We start from the raw sequence: 15,427 nt of genomic DNA on the forward strand, positions 1-15,427 counted from the left end.
AGATAATTCCTTATTATGGGCCTGTCCTGTACATTGTGGGATACTTAACAGCATCTCTGGCCTCTACCTATACTAGATACCAATAGCAACCCCTTCTCGTTGCAGTTACAATTAAAATGTGAATAAAAAATATCTCCAAGGGCCAGGTGCAGTGGCCCACACCTGTAATCCTAGCACTTTGAGAGGCTGAGGCAGGAGGCTCACTTGATCCCAGGTGTTTGAAGTTACAGTGAGTTATGATCGTGCCACTGCATTCCAGCCTGGGCAACAGAGTGTGACCCTGTCTCTTAAAAAAAAAAAGAAATAATGTCTCCAGAGGAGCAAAACCATCTGATTGAGAACCACTGAGCTATGCTATCTGTGCTACTTTCTTATAAATATTCCTTGTTGTTTGAAAATATGATTAACTTATTACACTGAATGTGTTATTCAACCAGTGTTCAAAGTTTACTGATACTCAAAGCGGGCAATTTAGAAAATACTGGAATACCACCTGCCAAAACCGAGCAGTACATTTGCAGGTTATTGAGATACCTTGTTTCTTTTTTCCTACTTATTTTCTCTTTCTTCTTTTTGTAGATCTACCAAGGATTCCTCCTGCTTTACAGTAGTTCTCAACAATCTCCGTGTGTTTCTCATATTTGACTGGCTACTGTTAGTCCATGATTTTCTCCACACTCCCAGTGATATTAAGAAACAAAGTCATGTTACTCCTTCTCGTCACCGTAACTCTAGCAGCGAATCTGCTATAGTTCCCAAAACTGTGAAAAATGGAGTAGTTACCAAGCGGTCTTCCCTTCCTGTGTCCAACGAAAGGCATCTGGAGGTCAAGGTCAATGTAACAGGTGATGATATGTTGGTGTGATTCATTGGTGCTTAGTTGGGACATTAGGCTCCATATCTGTCTTACCAGGATTTCTCTCATTTTTTGACATGAGCACTTACACATTTGCATCTTTTACAGACCTGCAAGCATCAGAGGTCTTGACCTCCATTTTCAGGTGTGAGCTGCCTGGCCCACTGAAGGCTGCGGGGTCACTTGTCCCTCTCTCCTGCCTGCCTTGTGCATGTGCCTGGCCTGAGCACCTGCCTGGGCAGTGGTCTTTTTTTCCAATGTGCAGCCTGGCTTCAATTTTCTGTTTGATCTTTAGGGCCCTAACAGATGTGCTTTATGGAGTTTAGGCAAGTTCAATATGTGAAAATCTCAGTTTTGAAGATAGTAAGTGAGGAGATTTTTATTTTCATTACAAAAAGAATATTTTTCTTGATATAGATGGATTTACTATGGCTTTTGTTGACTAGTGAACCCATCTAGTGCCTCTGTATGTGTTTGTGTATTTATTGCTATGTTTCTGGTACCCGTACCTGCTTCTCAATGGTTTTGATGAAGCTGGCTAGCACAATGCCTTTTACATGAGTTCAGTTACAAAAGCTTGCTCTATATATGGTTTTTGATAAAAACACAGTGTAAAGCAGAGTGAATTTGCTATTAAATATATACAAATAAGTTGAAAACATACTGATTTCAAAAATCTCTACATTAAATTGGTCTGCGTTCTTTGTACACAACTTTGTAAACAGCTACTTAGGTGCATAGTGCCTGACCAACATTAGTACCTGAGTCCTATTCCTGGAATTTTCAGTCAAGTCACCACATAGAGAGAAGTTGACTTTGTGAACTTCTGAATATCTCTTAGGCCTCCCAGGAGGACTGGGGTGCAGTTTCTCTATCTAGTTTAAATGTATTCTGAAGAGAGAAATCACATCCCAGTCTTTCCTGCTGCTGTAGGGCTCTGTGAGCTCAGCTGTATGTGGCCAGATGCAGAGAATTGGTTCAGAATGACAGTGTAGCAAATGTCAGCAGACGTTCCGGAGAACACATCTTACTGGTTCGTGTGGTTGCCTGGTGGAGATGTGCTGCTTCGTTTGCAACAGTCTGCTGTTTTCCAGCTTCCCAGCAGCCCTGGCTTGATTGACAATGTTATCCTTTCCAGGCACGGAGTTTGTGGTCGTTGAAGATGTGTCCTGCTTTGACACCAATGCCATTATTCTGAAAGGCACCACGGTGCTCACCTATAAGCCCCGGTTTGTTGATCGCCCCTTTTCAGGAAGTTTGTTTGGCATCGAGGTAAGAAGTCTATGTGTTGATCACAGCACTGCGTGTTGGCTCACAGGCAGAGCATCTGAAAGAGAATTTTGCCTCTTAAACTTTCACTAGGGGAAGTAATTCATGGAATTGGAAGACCCCTGCCCTCTTCTCCTCTTTGTTTTCTCCCCAAATCTACCTGGCTGTTCTAATGCATGAATTCAGTCTTCCAGGGTTAAGCTATGAATATGCAGAGGGCATTTGCCTCTTTCTGTTACATTCTTTCTTCTTCCAGAAGTTCAAGGAGACTTTTCCAGTCCCCACTGCCCTGTCAGGCACCTTGTTGTGTCCTCTCGTTCTGTAGACCTTGTCTGTGAAGAGGAGGCCGTGGGTCTAATGTCCCCTGTATCCCCTCCTCACCTTGAGTGCAGCCCTGTGAAGAGCGAGGGCTTTGGGAAGAGAAACCTATTTATAAAAAGTGCTAAGGATTTTATATGTTATCCTTTCAGGAATACCTGATCTAGAAAAGGGCAGCTCTGCAGAGTCATGCCTGGCTGAAAGGAGCACATGTATATGTATAATAGTAATGCTTTAGGCTCTGAGGTCATCTCATGAAGAAGATAGTTTGTGCTGGAGTGGCCTTTGTAGCTTGAAAATGTCATTATGCAATATTAGGCACAAAGTGCTTTGTCTCTTGTTAAGCCATGGGCTGGGGAGACAGAAGGGGAACCGTGGCAGGTTCTTGTTTCTATCAGATGTTTGTACTTCACTGATCTCAGCTAACATTCCCCATGCGATACTGTTAGGATATTTGGTCAGAGTTCCTTTTGCTTTGTGATTGGACTTTTCATGCCTTTTTCTTTTCAGTGGTATTGCTCAAAGTTTAAATGAATAAAACTTAATTTCACTGTTAGCAGTATATGGCCCCTTTTTTTGAGACAAACATAGTGGAATAAGGCCTGTAGGGACTCTACTTCTTGACCACTTGTTTCTCTCTTGTAAAAAAACCTCTGTTTGAGAGGAAGGATTTGCATGCTGGTGTGATGTGAGTTGATCATGAAATTGCAATTCATCTGCCTTCCAAGCCACCACAATACTAGCTTTGAATGCAGAATCTTGGTGATTGATGAATGAACTGTCAGGTACAATTGGGTTTTGTGTAGCAGAAACCCCTGAAGGAAAAAGGAAAATGAAACTTTTCTGCTTTAGAGTCTTAGGATAACTACATGGCAAAATATTTGAGATCGCTGGAAACTCCTTTCAGTCCTGCCTTCTAGGCAGCACAATTGGATCTGAATTTTAAGACCAGCTTGATAAATCATCTGGGAGAATTTATAAAGTATGAATTTTGAATTTTGAATATGGCAAAGGACCTCAGTGTCACATGTTATTCAGCAGCACTGGGGTATGCCCCAAAAAAGCAGCAGAGGGTTGAAGAGGGTAAGAAGGGCCAAAGTGATTGCTCTTTTCTTTCCTCTGTGCTCTTCCTGAGCAGGCAAAATAATTTGGTCCTGAAATCGGAATCCTTTCTCCTTCTCTCCCTTCTTTCTCTCTCCCAACGAATGTATTTATTTTTTAAACTTTTATTATAGAACATTTCAAACATATACAAAGTAAACAGAATAATACAATGAACTCCATGTGTACCTATCACCCAGCTTTAATAATTAATGTATTTATTTTTAATTATGAAATTATTGAGGGGAGGGAAAATAAACTATCAGAAATCGTATATGATTTCTGTTGACATTTTGGTGTATTTCTTTCCTTAAAGTCAGGGCATAACATATTCTGGGTTGTACTTTCATATAGTCTGTTTTTTAACTGTCTTCTTACAATCCATATGGTCTTTTTTGTCATTTTTAAATGGCTGCAAATATTTCTTTGAGTAGATGTGATATAACCTTGGCTGCTCTTTTTTTTAACTATTGAATAATGGTTTGGATAATTTTTTAGTGTATATATCATGCTAGTTTCTAGAGAGAAGTAGAATTATTGGATCAAAGGGTGTGAGATTTGTAAGCCTTTCGGGATGTATTGCTAAACTGCCTTTTCCTCTGGGTGAACTATTGCATGTGCTCTCAGCAGTGATTGGTGTGGTGGAGGGGAGGGGCTCACTTTTCACATTATTTATTTCAGCAGTTGTTATGGGTCTTGTGATAACACATGGCTGACTGCTTCTGAGATAGCCTCTTTGTGCTGTTGGTTGGACCCTTCCTAAATCAGACATTAATTCTTACCATATTGCATTTGATTCTCTAGGTGTTTTCATGCCGACTAGGGAATGAGCATGATACAGCTCTTTCAATTGTGGATCCTGTACAAATTCAAGTGGAGTTGGTAGGGAATTCTTCTTATCAAAATAGTTCAGGATTGATGGATGCATTCAATAGTGAAGATTTCCCACCTGTCCTAGAGGTAATGATGCAAAATCTGTGCAATACATTGATATGCTCTCAAACATTTTCCTATGCAGGCACTCTTAATTACTCTGAGCCCAACAACCTCCTACTTACTTCAGCAGATACAAAGTAAATATGGCATTGTCTCTGTCCTAGAAGATCCTACAGTCTTGGGGAGGATAAAAGACCTGAGTTGTCTCATATAATCTTGAAGTTCTATAGAAGCTTATAAAAAGCAGAGCCCAGCATAGGGAGGAATATAAATCTTGAGTGAGACTCCAGGTAAGGTTGATTTGGGAGGAAGGGTAGGATGTAAATAGACAGAGAGGAGGAGGGAGAGTGTTCCATGTGAATAACCTAAATTGATTGGAAGGAGGACGGTCTAACTAGAGTGAAGAACAACCACACAGGGAAGTCAGGAGACTTCAAGGTGAAGCAAGGGAAGGCAGGCTTGAGAATTGGGTGTTTGATTTCTTTGGTTGAAGGGGGATAATTAATTAATCAATCCATTTGAACCATAGGAGGTTAAAAGAGAGGGAAAAGCCATTCTGATTTTTGGTCTTTTTTTTACCCTCACACGCAAAAAATTAATAAATAAAGCACCATTGTCAGACATTGAGACAGTCATCACGAGTGCCCATTTGTGCCCTAGTCTGGTTTTGGTGTCTGTGCTGCCTGTACCGGACGTAGCTGTACTGCTGATTTCTCAGGAAGACTGGATTTCAGGAAATAGCGTCGAACTTGACTCATTTAAGTTATGTTTGAATAAAGAAGAGATAAATTTTGTTGGTTGATCATTTTGTTTTAGAGATTTAAAAAATTAAATAGATCCATGCAAAAGGGATTAACAAATGTTACTGATAGGTGATCCTTTCTCCCCCAGAGCCATCTTTGGTCCTCCGCTTTAATGATTAATATACTTGTATAAAAATCATCCTGCTGAAATACTAATTGCTCTAGTAATTATCCTAGCTTAGTGTTTTTTACGAGGTGCAGTTTTGTGACCATTTGACCTCATAATTGAGACCTCTTACCTTATGACTATTAGTGCTTAATTTTAAGATCTTTGCAATCTTTTAAATGAGAAATTTGATGCAGTCTCTGTTGGACTTTTAGAATTTGAAATAGGAATTATTTATCCATATCTGTAAGAGACATGGATGCAAAACCGATGCAACTTTAAAAAATTTTTTACATTTTGTTAGATTCAGTTACAAGCCCTGGATATCAGACTCTCCTATAACGATGTTCAGCTGTTTCTTGCCATTGCAAAATCCATCCCAGAGCAAGCTAATGCTGCAGTGCCAGACTCAGTGGCCCTGGAGTCAGACTCCGTTGGCAGTCACCTTCCAGGTGCATCTCGCGTTGGAGAGGAAATCAGAGAAGGGACAAGACACACCTTAGATCCTGTCTTGGGTAGGTGTTTAAGTATAAAACCCACTCAGTCTTGCTAATAACGCTTCTTCTTTTTGACTCTTAAAATTTTCTTTTGCACAATTGAATTGTTCAGACTTTGTTTGTCGTTAAGTATAATTGTAAGTCATAAGTATGACTCTCTCATTTTTTAAAGTTTAAAAACAAACAAAACACCCCTAACCAACTACTCTACTATTTTTCCTCTTTCAGTTTTTTCCAGAGTTACCTGGATAATGCCAAAGTTTAGTTTTAAGCTTTGAGAGTTCTCCTATGAAGTTATATGAATAACACTTGTTTTATTTTTAAGCTTTTATTATTAATTTATTGGTGTATTTTGAGACAGGGTCTTGCTCTGTCACCCAGGTTGGAGAGCAGTACAGCTCATTGCAGCCTCAAATCTTGGGCTCAAGCTATCTTCCTTCCTCAGCCTCCTGAGTAGCTGGGAGGGACTACAGGTGTGTGCCACCTCGCTAATTTTAAAAATTTTTTTGTAGAGACAGGATCTTGCTGTTTTGCCCAGGCTGGTCTTGAGTTCCTGGCCTCAAGGAGTCCTCCTGCCCTGGCCTCCCAAAATGTTGGGATTGTAGTTGTGAGCCACTGTGCCCAGCCCTAATTTTAAGCTGTTTAAAATCTAGTCGGGAAAATTTAGGGGTCAGATGGTGGAATGAAGGGGCCAGATGGGAAATAGACCTTTCCCTGCTAATTCCCGGCAAGGACACCAATTTAAAAACATAGTCAATATGAGGAAAAGACTCAAAGACGTCAGGGTACACTGGCCAGAACTCTCCAACTAGGAGCCCAGTTTTGCTTAGAGAAATTAAATGTTTTAGTCATGGGTTTTGAATTTCTTTTCTTTTTTTCTAAAATTAGTTTGTAGATTAATTGACATAAAATTATTTATGAAAATTTTATGTTATTTGTTTTCTAGAGTTACAACTGGCTAGACTGCAGGAGCTGGGATTCAGCATGGATGATTGTCGCAAAGCTCTTTTGGTGTGTCAAGGTAATTTGAACGGGATTCTGTTAGCTATTATTTATCTTGATGATATACTTCCTTCCCATTTCCTCTCTTACTGCCACAAGGCGACATAGAGAGCTGAGTTTGTTTGGACCCTTTATGTGTCTTCTCTGGACTGCATATCATCCTGGATCAGTAATAATAATGTTGCCTAGGCTGGAGTGCAATGGTGCGATCTTGGTTCACTGCAACCTCCACCTCCCGGGTTCAAGCCATTCTCCTGCCTCAGCCTCCTGAGTAGCTGGGATTACAGGCATGCATCACCATGCCCAGCTAATTTTTGGATTTTTAGTAGAGATGGGGTTTCACCATGTTGGTCGGTCTGGTCTTGAACTCTTGACCTCAAGTGATCCACCCGCCTCGGCCTCCCAAAGTTCTGGGATTACAGGTAGCAGCCTTTTTGGGCTCTGAGGCTTGGTACAGTGGCTCATGCCTGTAACCCCAACAGTTTGGGAGGTGGAGGTGGACAGATCACCTGAGGTCAGGAGTTTGAGACCAGCCTGGCCAATATGGTGAAACCCTATCTCTACCAAAAGTATATAAAAAAAAAAATTAGCTGAATATGGTGGCACATGCCTGTAGTCCCAGCTACTCAGGGGGCTGAGGCAGGAGAATCGCTTGAACCTGGGAGGCAGAGGTTGCTGTGAACCAAGATCATGCCACTGCACTGCAGCCTGGGCAACAGAGTGAGACTCTGTCTCAAAGAAAAAGAGCTCTGGAGCTGACTGCCTGGGTTCAGATCCTTACTCTCTGCTACTAATTAATGACTGGGAAAGTGGCTTAACCTCTGTGAACCAGTGCTTCCTTATCTGTAGAAAGAAGGTAAGAGGCTGCCTCCCTCAGAGATTTGAATTAAGTAAATTACTATATGCAAAGCACTAAGAAAGTGTTAGCACACAGTAAGTGCTCTATAAATGTTAACCACTGTTACTAGTGGTTGTGCTAATAGTGGTGATACTGATGATTATGACCATTTATTGAAGTCCTGGATGCCTGTCTTTGTGTTTTCTTGTTGCATCCTCTTCATAGCCCTTGGAGGCAGACATTATTATTCCCACTTGAGATGAGGAAACCTGCTCAGATTGGTCAGGTGAAACTTCTTGAGTAAACTTGTTTGAGATCACATCTTAGTCCCCTAAGATGGGCTTAAAGCCAGGTCTACCTGACTCCTAAACCTGTGTTCTTCTACATCTCACTTCCTTTCCAACTCCACATTTCCCTTTCACTTAAAAAAGAGAAGTACAGCATAAGCTGCATTTCCTCCCATCTTTTTTTCCCCTTTTTTTAAGAGACAGGGTCTCGCTCTGTTGCCCAGGCTGCAATGCAGTCATAATCGTGGTGCAATCGTAGCTCACTGCAGCCTCCAACTCCTGAGCTCAAGCAATCCTCCTGCCTCAGCCTCCTTTCCAGTCTTTATACATGTGTGCACTTTCTCTCTTTCTACTTCTCTACATACTGTGGACAGTATATCCATACACACACATACATACACACATGTAATTTTTAATATATTGATAGATTCTGTTGCAAATATAATTTTTTAGTCTTTTAAAAATATTTTATTGAATTATAATTTTCTTATGATATACTTTAATATATCAGCAGCATTTCCCCGTGTCATTGAAATTATTTATCAACACTGGTCTTTTTACATTGACTCTAAGGATATATTATAATTTACTTAATCATTCTTCACTTGTTATTCATTCATTATTATACACACTTCTATAGTAAACATTTTTTGGTGTGAACTTTTGTCTATGTCTTTTAAGTATATCCTTTGTAGAGAGATCTATATTTTAAATAACAGACCAAAGGGTATAGATATATTTTTCAGGCTCTTAATTTCTTTTTTTTAAAAAATTTTCTTGGGGCTCTTGAATTGACAAATCTTTTTCTTAAAAAATTGTATCTAGGTTTAATTCCAGCCAATTTATGTGTGAAAAGACTTGTTTCATGACATGCTTGTTTACATTAACTTACCTTTTGCATTCTGAAAAAAATGAAGGTAGATCTAGTTCTCATGTGTTCCTTGGTTTTGTTTTACCCAGTCATCATTAGTTTTTGGTTTAATTAATTTTATTACCCCTTAATATTTAGTTTTCCTATGCTTTTTACTCTTTCTTTAACAATTCAAGCACCCCCACCCCCTTTTTTTAAGTTCTGAGAATTTTTTGGATTTTTTTTTTTTTTAATTTTAGATACTGGGTTTTGCTCTGTTGCTCAGGCTGGAGTGTAGTGGTGGTGCACTGATGATGGCTCACTCTCACCTCAAACTCCTGGTCTCAAATGATCCTCCCACCTAAACCTCCTGAGTAGCTGGGACTACAGGATGCGCCCCCATGCCTGGCTAATATTTAAATTTTTTGTAGAGACGGGGTCTTGCTGTGTTGGCCCAGGCCGTTCTCAAATTCCTGACCTAAAGTGATTCCCTTACCTAAACCTCCCAAAGCATTGGGATTATGGGCATCAGCCCCTGTGCTTGGCCTGTCTGGTAGTTTTTATTTCTTTAGTAAATAAAACTTAGTTCCATCAGTAATGAATATGATAATAGCAACTAATGCTTATCTGTAATGTAGATAATAGCAAATAATGTTTATTCCATGCTGAGCTTCACTCTGAGGACTTTCCATGGACTCATTCTTTCCTCTTCCTGTCAGTCCTTTTAAGTGGGTGCTGTAGGGCACAAAGAGATCGAATTACTTGCCCAAGAGCCAGCAGCTGATAAGGGCAGAATAGGACCTAAAGCCAGGCCATCCTGCTCTAGAGCCCATGCCCTTGACCACTTACACTGTCCCTGGTACTGGCCTCTGGTGACTTAAAAGTATGGGCTTGCATTGCTTCTCTTTTCTTTTTTGGGAGGAGGGGGACTTTAGCAACCTGGTTGTATTCAAGAGGCTTTTAGTAAGGGCTATAGATTACACACATGCAATTCTCGCATTGCTCTCTGTTCTCAAGACATTTGCGACTAGCTGAGAAGACACATTTTAGTTGCTAAGTAAGACATTTGAGAACAATTACAAAGCAGCACATCAATATATACGCAAAACTACATGGCGAAGATTAAGTACCCAGCCTCTGGATCCTCTCCCGTCCTCTTTTCTCCTCTCTTTCAACAGATGGCATGGCAGAGAGGGATGGCTTCCTGGGGGCATTTTGGGCCAGATCATAAAAGGTGTGGTAAATTTGAGTGGAAGCTGTGCAACAAAATGTTTGCTTAAAAGCAGGATTACTATTATGCTGAGATTCCCTCCCAACCCCTCTTTTTTATTAAGTCTAAGAATACTTCTGGGATCAAGACTCTCTTGGCTTCCCAGTAGGTCTCTAGAGAACTTTATTTCTCTGTTTCCTCTGTGAGTGGCCAGGGTAGCTGTGGAAGCTGGTAGAACTGATCACTTCTTAATTTCTTTGAAGGCCAATTGAAAAAGGCAGCAAGTTGGTTGTTTAAGAATGCGGAACCTCTGAAGTCTCTTTCCTTGGCCTCCACCAGCCGTGATAGCCTGGGGGCTGTGGCAGCACCGTTGATCTCTGGCGTAGAGATCAAAGCTGAGAGTGTGTGCATCTGTTTCATCGATGACTGCATGGACTGTGATGTTCCTCTCGCTGAACTCACCTTTTCCCGTGAGTGTCATCCTGATTTTCAGATTCATGTTGAATATTTTCAGTCATTGCTGGATTATTTGGGGCCTGTCTTTTTTTTTTTTTTTTTTTAATGTCATTCATATTCTACTTAGTCATTTGGGTGAAATTTAGATAATAGTTTTACATATGTTTTTCATTATATATATTTTAAAGAAACTTTTATTTGCCATATGTGGCCTTCAGCCTATAGCTTGGGAATAGGAATGGTCTTTGATAAAATTTCCATTATATTAACATCTCTAGCTAAAGAATTCCTGATCTCTTCAGTTTTCTTATCTTTTTATGTATCTAAAGATTGTAGTGAATACTACTAGGCATTTAACAGATAAGCTCAGAAAACAATGGTTCTGTTGTATTATCTCTTGAAAATCAAAAATAGGAATCTTACTAGAAAGTGCACTACAGGGCCGAGTAAGAGTAAAACACTTTATATGTGAACTGTCCTTTGCTAGAATGGGGACCAAAGTAGGAGTACTCTATCCGTTTTTTTTGTTTTTTCCCCCAAAGGTGAGTCTTGCTTTGTTGCCCAAGGTTGGTCTCGAACTCCTGGGCTCAAGCAGTTCTCCTGCTTCCCGAGTAGCTAGGATGACAACGGTCCACCACCACTTCTGGTGGAAGTACTTTATCCTTAAGTGCATCACTGCAAGCAGTGGGAGGATGAGGATTTTGTTTTGTTTTGTTTTTGAGATGGAGTCTCGCTCTGTCGCCAGGCTGGAGTACAGTGGTGCCATCTTAGCTCACTGCAACCTCCAGCTCCTGGATTCAAGCGATTCTTGTGCCTCAGCCTCCTGAGTAGCTGGACAGGCACATGCCACCACACCCAGCTAATTTTTGTATTTTTGGTAGAGACAGGGTTTCACCAGGTTGGCTGGGATGGTCTTGATCTCCTGACCTTGTGATCTGCCCACCTCAGCCTCTCAACCTGCTGGGGTAACAGGCGTGAGCCACCGTGCTCGGCCCTGAGGGTGAGGTTTTGAAGAGAGTAAATGAAAATCTCACTCTGTCTACCATGCCATTTACTAGTGGTGAAACCCCATCTCTACTAAAAATACAAAAACTTTAGTTTTAATTCTCCATTGTTTCGATCTTGCCAGCCTCTTCTCTCTTAAAGTAAAATTTGCTTCTGGGGCTTGAATCTGACCTCTTGCATAGTACAGAGGTGTCCTTTCCCTGTGCTTCTAGGGCACTACCAGGGCTACTTGGTTAAAAGTAACAACTAGAATTTTGACTATTTCCCTGAATATCTTTTCTACAGAGACCAATTAGTTGATTTCTTATTTTTCTATGACAATCTTAAAATTCTGAGCTAATATTTATCAGAACATGACTTCTCTTATCAGTCTGCCCTCTTGTCCTTATTCAGGTAGAAATATCTTTTTTAGGCCAAGTGTGGTGGCTCACTCCTGTTATCCCAGCACTTTGGGAGGCCGAGGCGGGCGGATCACCTAAGGTCAGGAGTTCGAGACCAGCCTGACCAACATGGAGAAACCCCATCTCTGCTAAAAGTACAAAATCAGCTGGATGTGGTGGCACATGCCTGTAATTCCAGCTACTCGGGAGGCTGAGGCAGGAGAATTGCTTGAACCTGGGAGGTGGAGGTTGCAGTGAGCTGCGATCATGCCATTGCACTCCAACCTGGGCAGCAAGAGTGAAACTCTGTCTCAAAAAAAATTTTTTTTTTTTTTTAATGATGTCACAGGCTTCAGATACACCTGGGTGTCAGGGCTGACACTGTGGGAAGGCAACTGAGGCATTTGCCTCAGGCACAGCATTTAAGAGGGTGCCAAAAACCTCTGTCATTAAGATAAATAATATTTCAATGACGTATTTTGAAAAATTAAAATTGATGCAAAAACATGCATGATGAACAAAATGTCAGAATATTGCATGCTCTCCTATGTGAGTATTAGCGCTGATGTTTCTTTAGTGTGATTTATCTGCAGAAGGCAGTTTTGGTTGCTCCTGCCCTGCCGCTGGGAAAATTCATTGCATTCACCTGCTTTCCTTGCAGGTCTGAATTTTCTTCAGCACGTGAGAACTAGCTCTGAAGGCTACGCCCACTTCACCCTTTCTGGAGATTATTATAACCGTGCTCTTTCAGGTCAGTATAAAGCATACGTTTTCATGGGATTTAAAAATAAATTTAAATATTTGCCTGGACCTACATAATTTTACATTAGGGCAGGGGTGGGGTGGGACAGGGAAAGATGAAAAGCAAGTAGACTGCATAAACACAGAAAGCAAAGATTTTCTGTTGTGCTAAAAACATATCTGATATATTGCAGCTAAAAAGATGTTTTTAACTGGGTGCAGTGGCTTATGCCTGTAATCCCAGCACTTTGGGAGGCCGAGGAGGGTGGATCACCTGAGGTCAGGAGTTCGAGACCAGCCTGGCCAATATGGTGAAACCTTGTCTCTACTAAAAATACAAAAACTAGCCAGGCACAATGGCAGACACCTGTAATCTGAGTTACTTGGGAGGCTGAGGCAGGAGAATCACTTGAACTCGGGAGGCAGAGGTTACAGTGAGCTGAGATCACACCGCTGCACTCCAGCCTGGATGAGAGAGCAAGACTCTGTCTCAATCAATCAATAAAGAGTTGTTTTCATAGTTAATTCTTTTTGATCCTGTAGTTTGGCTCATTCAAGAATATGCCATTGCCCAATAGTGAAGGATCATTTGTTTGGTCCTGAGAATACCTAAATTTCGAGGGAGATTTATGCCTACAAGCATTTTTTTTTGAGACTCTCGCTCTGTCGCCCAGACTGGAGTGCAATGGCGCAGTCTTGGCTTACTGCAACCTCCGCCTCCTGGTTCAAGTGATGAACCAGGAGAATAATGGCCAAAGTCTTTCTAGTTAAGAGAAATTCTTACATGTGGGAGATATTTTTCTGAGAATGATTTGTTTTCTTAAACTAAATATTGCTTACTTTAAAGTTGTATGAACACATTCAGGTCACTAAATGGCAAATGGTGTAAGGAGACTAATGTACCTACTGTGTGTTACATACTGGTTTGGATTTGCTCTATGGCTGATTGTGGGAGTCTGTTTAAAGATCTGTTAAAGATTAATGGGCTTTGAAAAGTTAAGTCTTTTAACTTTTCAGAAGTTAAAACAGTGTACCACGGTGACCTGCATCAATGTGGTATAGCAGTATGCTCAACAGCATGCTCAAAGACATGCTGGTGAGCAAGAAGAGAAACTTGAAAAAGAATGTCCATGGGGACTCCATTTATGTAAAGACCACAGTCTAATTAATATGCTCTTAAGAAAGGTATATATGCATGGTAAAATTATAAAGAAGATCAAGGAAATGATTAAAAATTCAAGCTAATGGTCACCTGGAGTTGAGTGGGAGAGGGTTGGTGGGAAGGAGGGGAATGAGATGGTGGGGAATGGCCCTTCGAAGGAACTTGTAATTTTCTGTTTCTTAAGTTGAATAGTTGGGTACATGAGTGTTTGTGGTATTATTTTTTATGTTGTTTATATATTCTTTGCGCATATTTTAAGATAAAAAGAAAAAGTTAATTGGCCTTCATTTGTACCTATTTATTCAACCAATGTATTAGTCCTGTAATCAGGAGAATCAAATTTAATAGCTATTTAAACCACTTTATTATTTTTCCAACCTTAGTCTAAGACTCCTTTTTCTGTCTTGAGTGTCACAAGAACACAACCTGCCTGTTCTTTAGTGGAAGAGGGCAATATGCTCCCTGCCCTCCTTCCTGCCACCTCTGGAAGACCATCGTGGGGTATAGATATGCTCTTCCACTTGTCCTCTGGACAACACAGTAGGGTGACCTGTAGCTAAAGGTGGTTGGTGTTTTTGTTGTGAAATTGAATTGGAAGTAGAAAGCTATTAAGCTCCAGTTTGTCCTTGCTGAACATTTGTGAACAGTGTTCCCCTATAAAGTTTTGATATCTGCTGAACAGATGTCTTATTTCCTGTGTTCTTTTAGGCTGGGAGCCATTTATTGAGCCTTGGCCATGCTCTGTATCCTGGCAACAGCAGGCAGCTAGTCGTCTCCATCCTCCTCGACTGAAACTAGAAGCCAAGGCCAAACCCCGTTTGGATATCAATATCACTTCTGTGCTAATTGGTGAGTAGATTCTGTGCTAATAGATGTCTTTTGTAGACTGATACCTTTCCGTATCTAAGTTCTGAGTCTGGAAGACTATTAATCCTAGTTTAGCAAACACTTGGGCCTGTACCGGGCATCACTTCTTTATCCTGACTGCTTTCCTGATCAACCCTAATAGGCTTTTTTTTTTTTTTTTTTGAGACGGAGTTTCGCTCTTGTTACCCAGGCTGGAGTGCAATGGCATGATCTCGGCTCACCGCAATCTCCGCCTCCTGGGTTCAGGCAGTTCTCCTGCCTCAGCCTCCTGAATAGCTGGGATTACAGGCACACGCCACCATGCCCAGCTAATTTTTTTTTTTGTATTTTTAGTAGAGACGGGGTTTCACCATGTTGACCAGGATGGTCTCGATCTCTTGACCTCGTGATCCACCCGCCTCAGCCTTCCAAAGTGCTGGGATTACAGGCGTGAGCCACCGTGCCTGGCCATAGCCTCTTGATTCTCAACCTGTTGCTCCAGCGCTGGCATCCCATAATGATGCTATCAGTGGTCAAGCAAGAACATAGATTACTTGGCAAACATAAATGACCACAATGGACTTTCTCCTCATAATGCTTGATCACTATTATTAAATGTCCTGGAAGTGAGTTTAGATTAACTTTGCTCAAGCTATTCACAGAATAATTCTTACAAGGTATGTTTTGACCATATCTTTATGGTAGAATAAGTTGCCTTTGTTGTTTCCCGTTATTATTTTGACCTAACTCTGAAAATGTCTTGC

The 15,427-nt window shown here is 40.9% G+C and overlaps 1 protein-coding gene across 7 annotated transcripts in view; it reads left to right on the forward strand.

The window, feature by feature from the left end:
* VPS13D (vacuolar protein sorting 13 homolog D) overlaps positions 1-15,427 on the forward strand; it is a 286,887-nt gene that overhangs the window by 95,079 nt on the left and 176,381 nt on the right. For all 7 annotated transcript variants that reach the window (XM_021669824.2, XM_021669823.2, XM_021669826.2 and 4 more), the window contains 8 exons: positions 580-845; positions 1,995-2,128; positions 4,349-4,504; positions 5,694-5,904; positions 6,833-6,907; positions 10,337-10,543; positions 12,576-12,665; positions 14,526-14,666. In XM_021669824.2, the coding sequence (XP_021525499.2) occupies positions 580-845; positions 1,995-2,128; positions 4,349-4,504; positions 5,694-5,904; positions 6,833-6,907; positions 10,337-10,543; positions 12,576-12,665; positions 14,526-14,666 (1,280 nt within the window). The remainder of the gene's footprint in view (positions 1-579; positions 846-1,994; positions 2,129-4,348; positions 4,505-5,693; positions 5,905-6,832; positions 6,908-10,336; positions 10,544-12,575; positions 12,666-14,525; positions 14,667-15,427) is intronic.

This window comes from Aotus nancymaae, unplaced genomic scaffold (genome assembly GCF_030222135.1).
Source record: "Aotus nancymaae isolate 86718 unplaced genomic scaffold, 86718_ANA_hifiasm-v0.15.2.pri h1tg000053l, whole genome shotgun sequence".
Classification (NCBI taxonomy): domain Eukaryota; kingdom Metazoa; phylum Chordata; class Mammalia; order Primates; family Aotidae; genus Aotus; species Aotus nancymaae.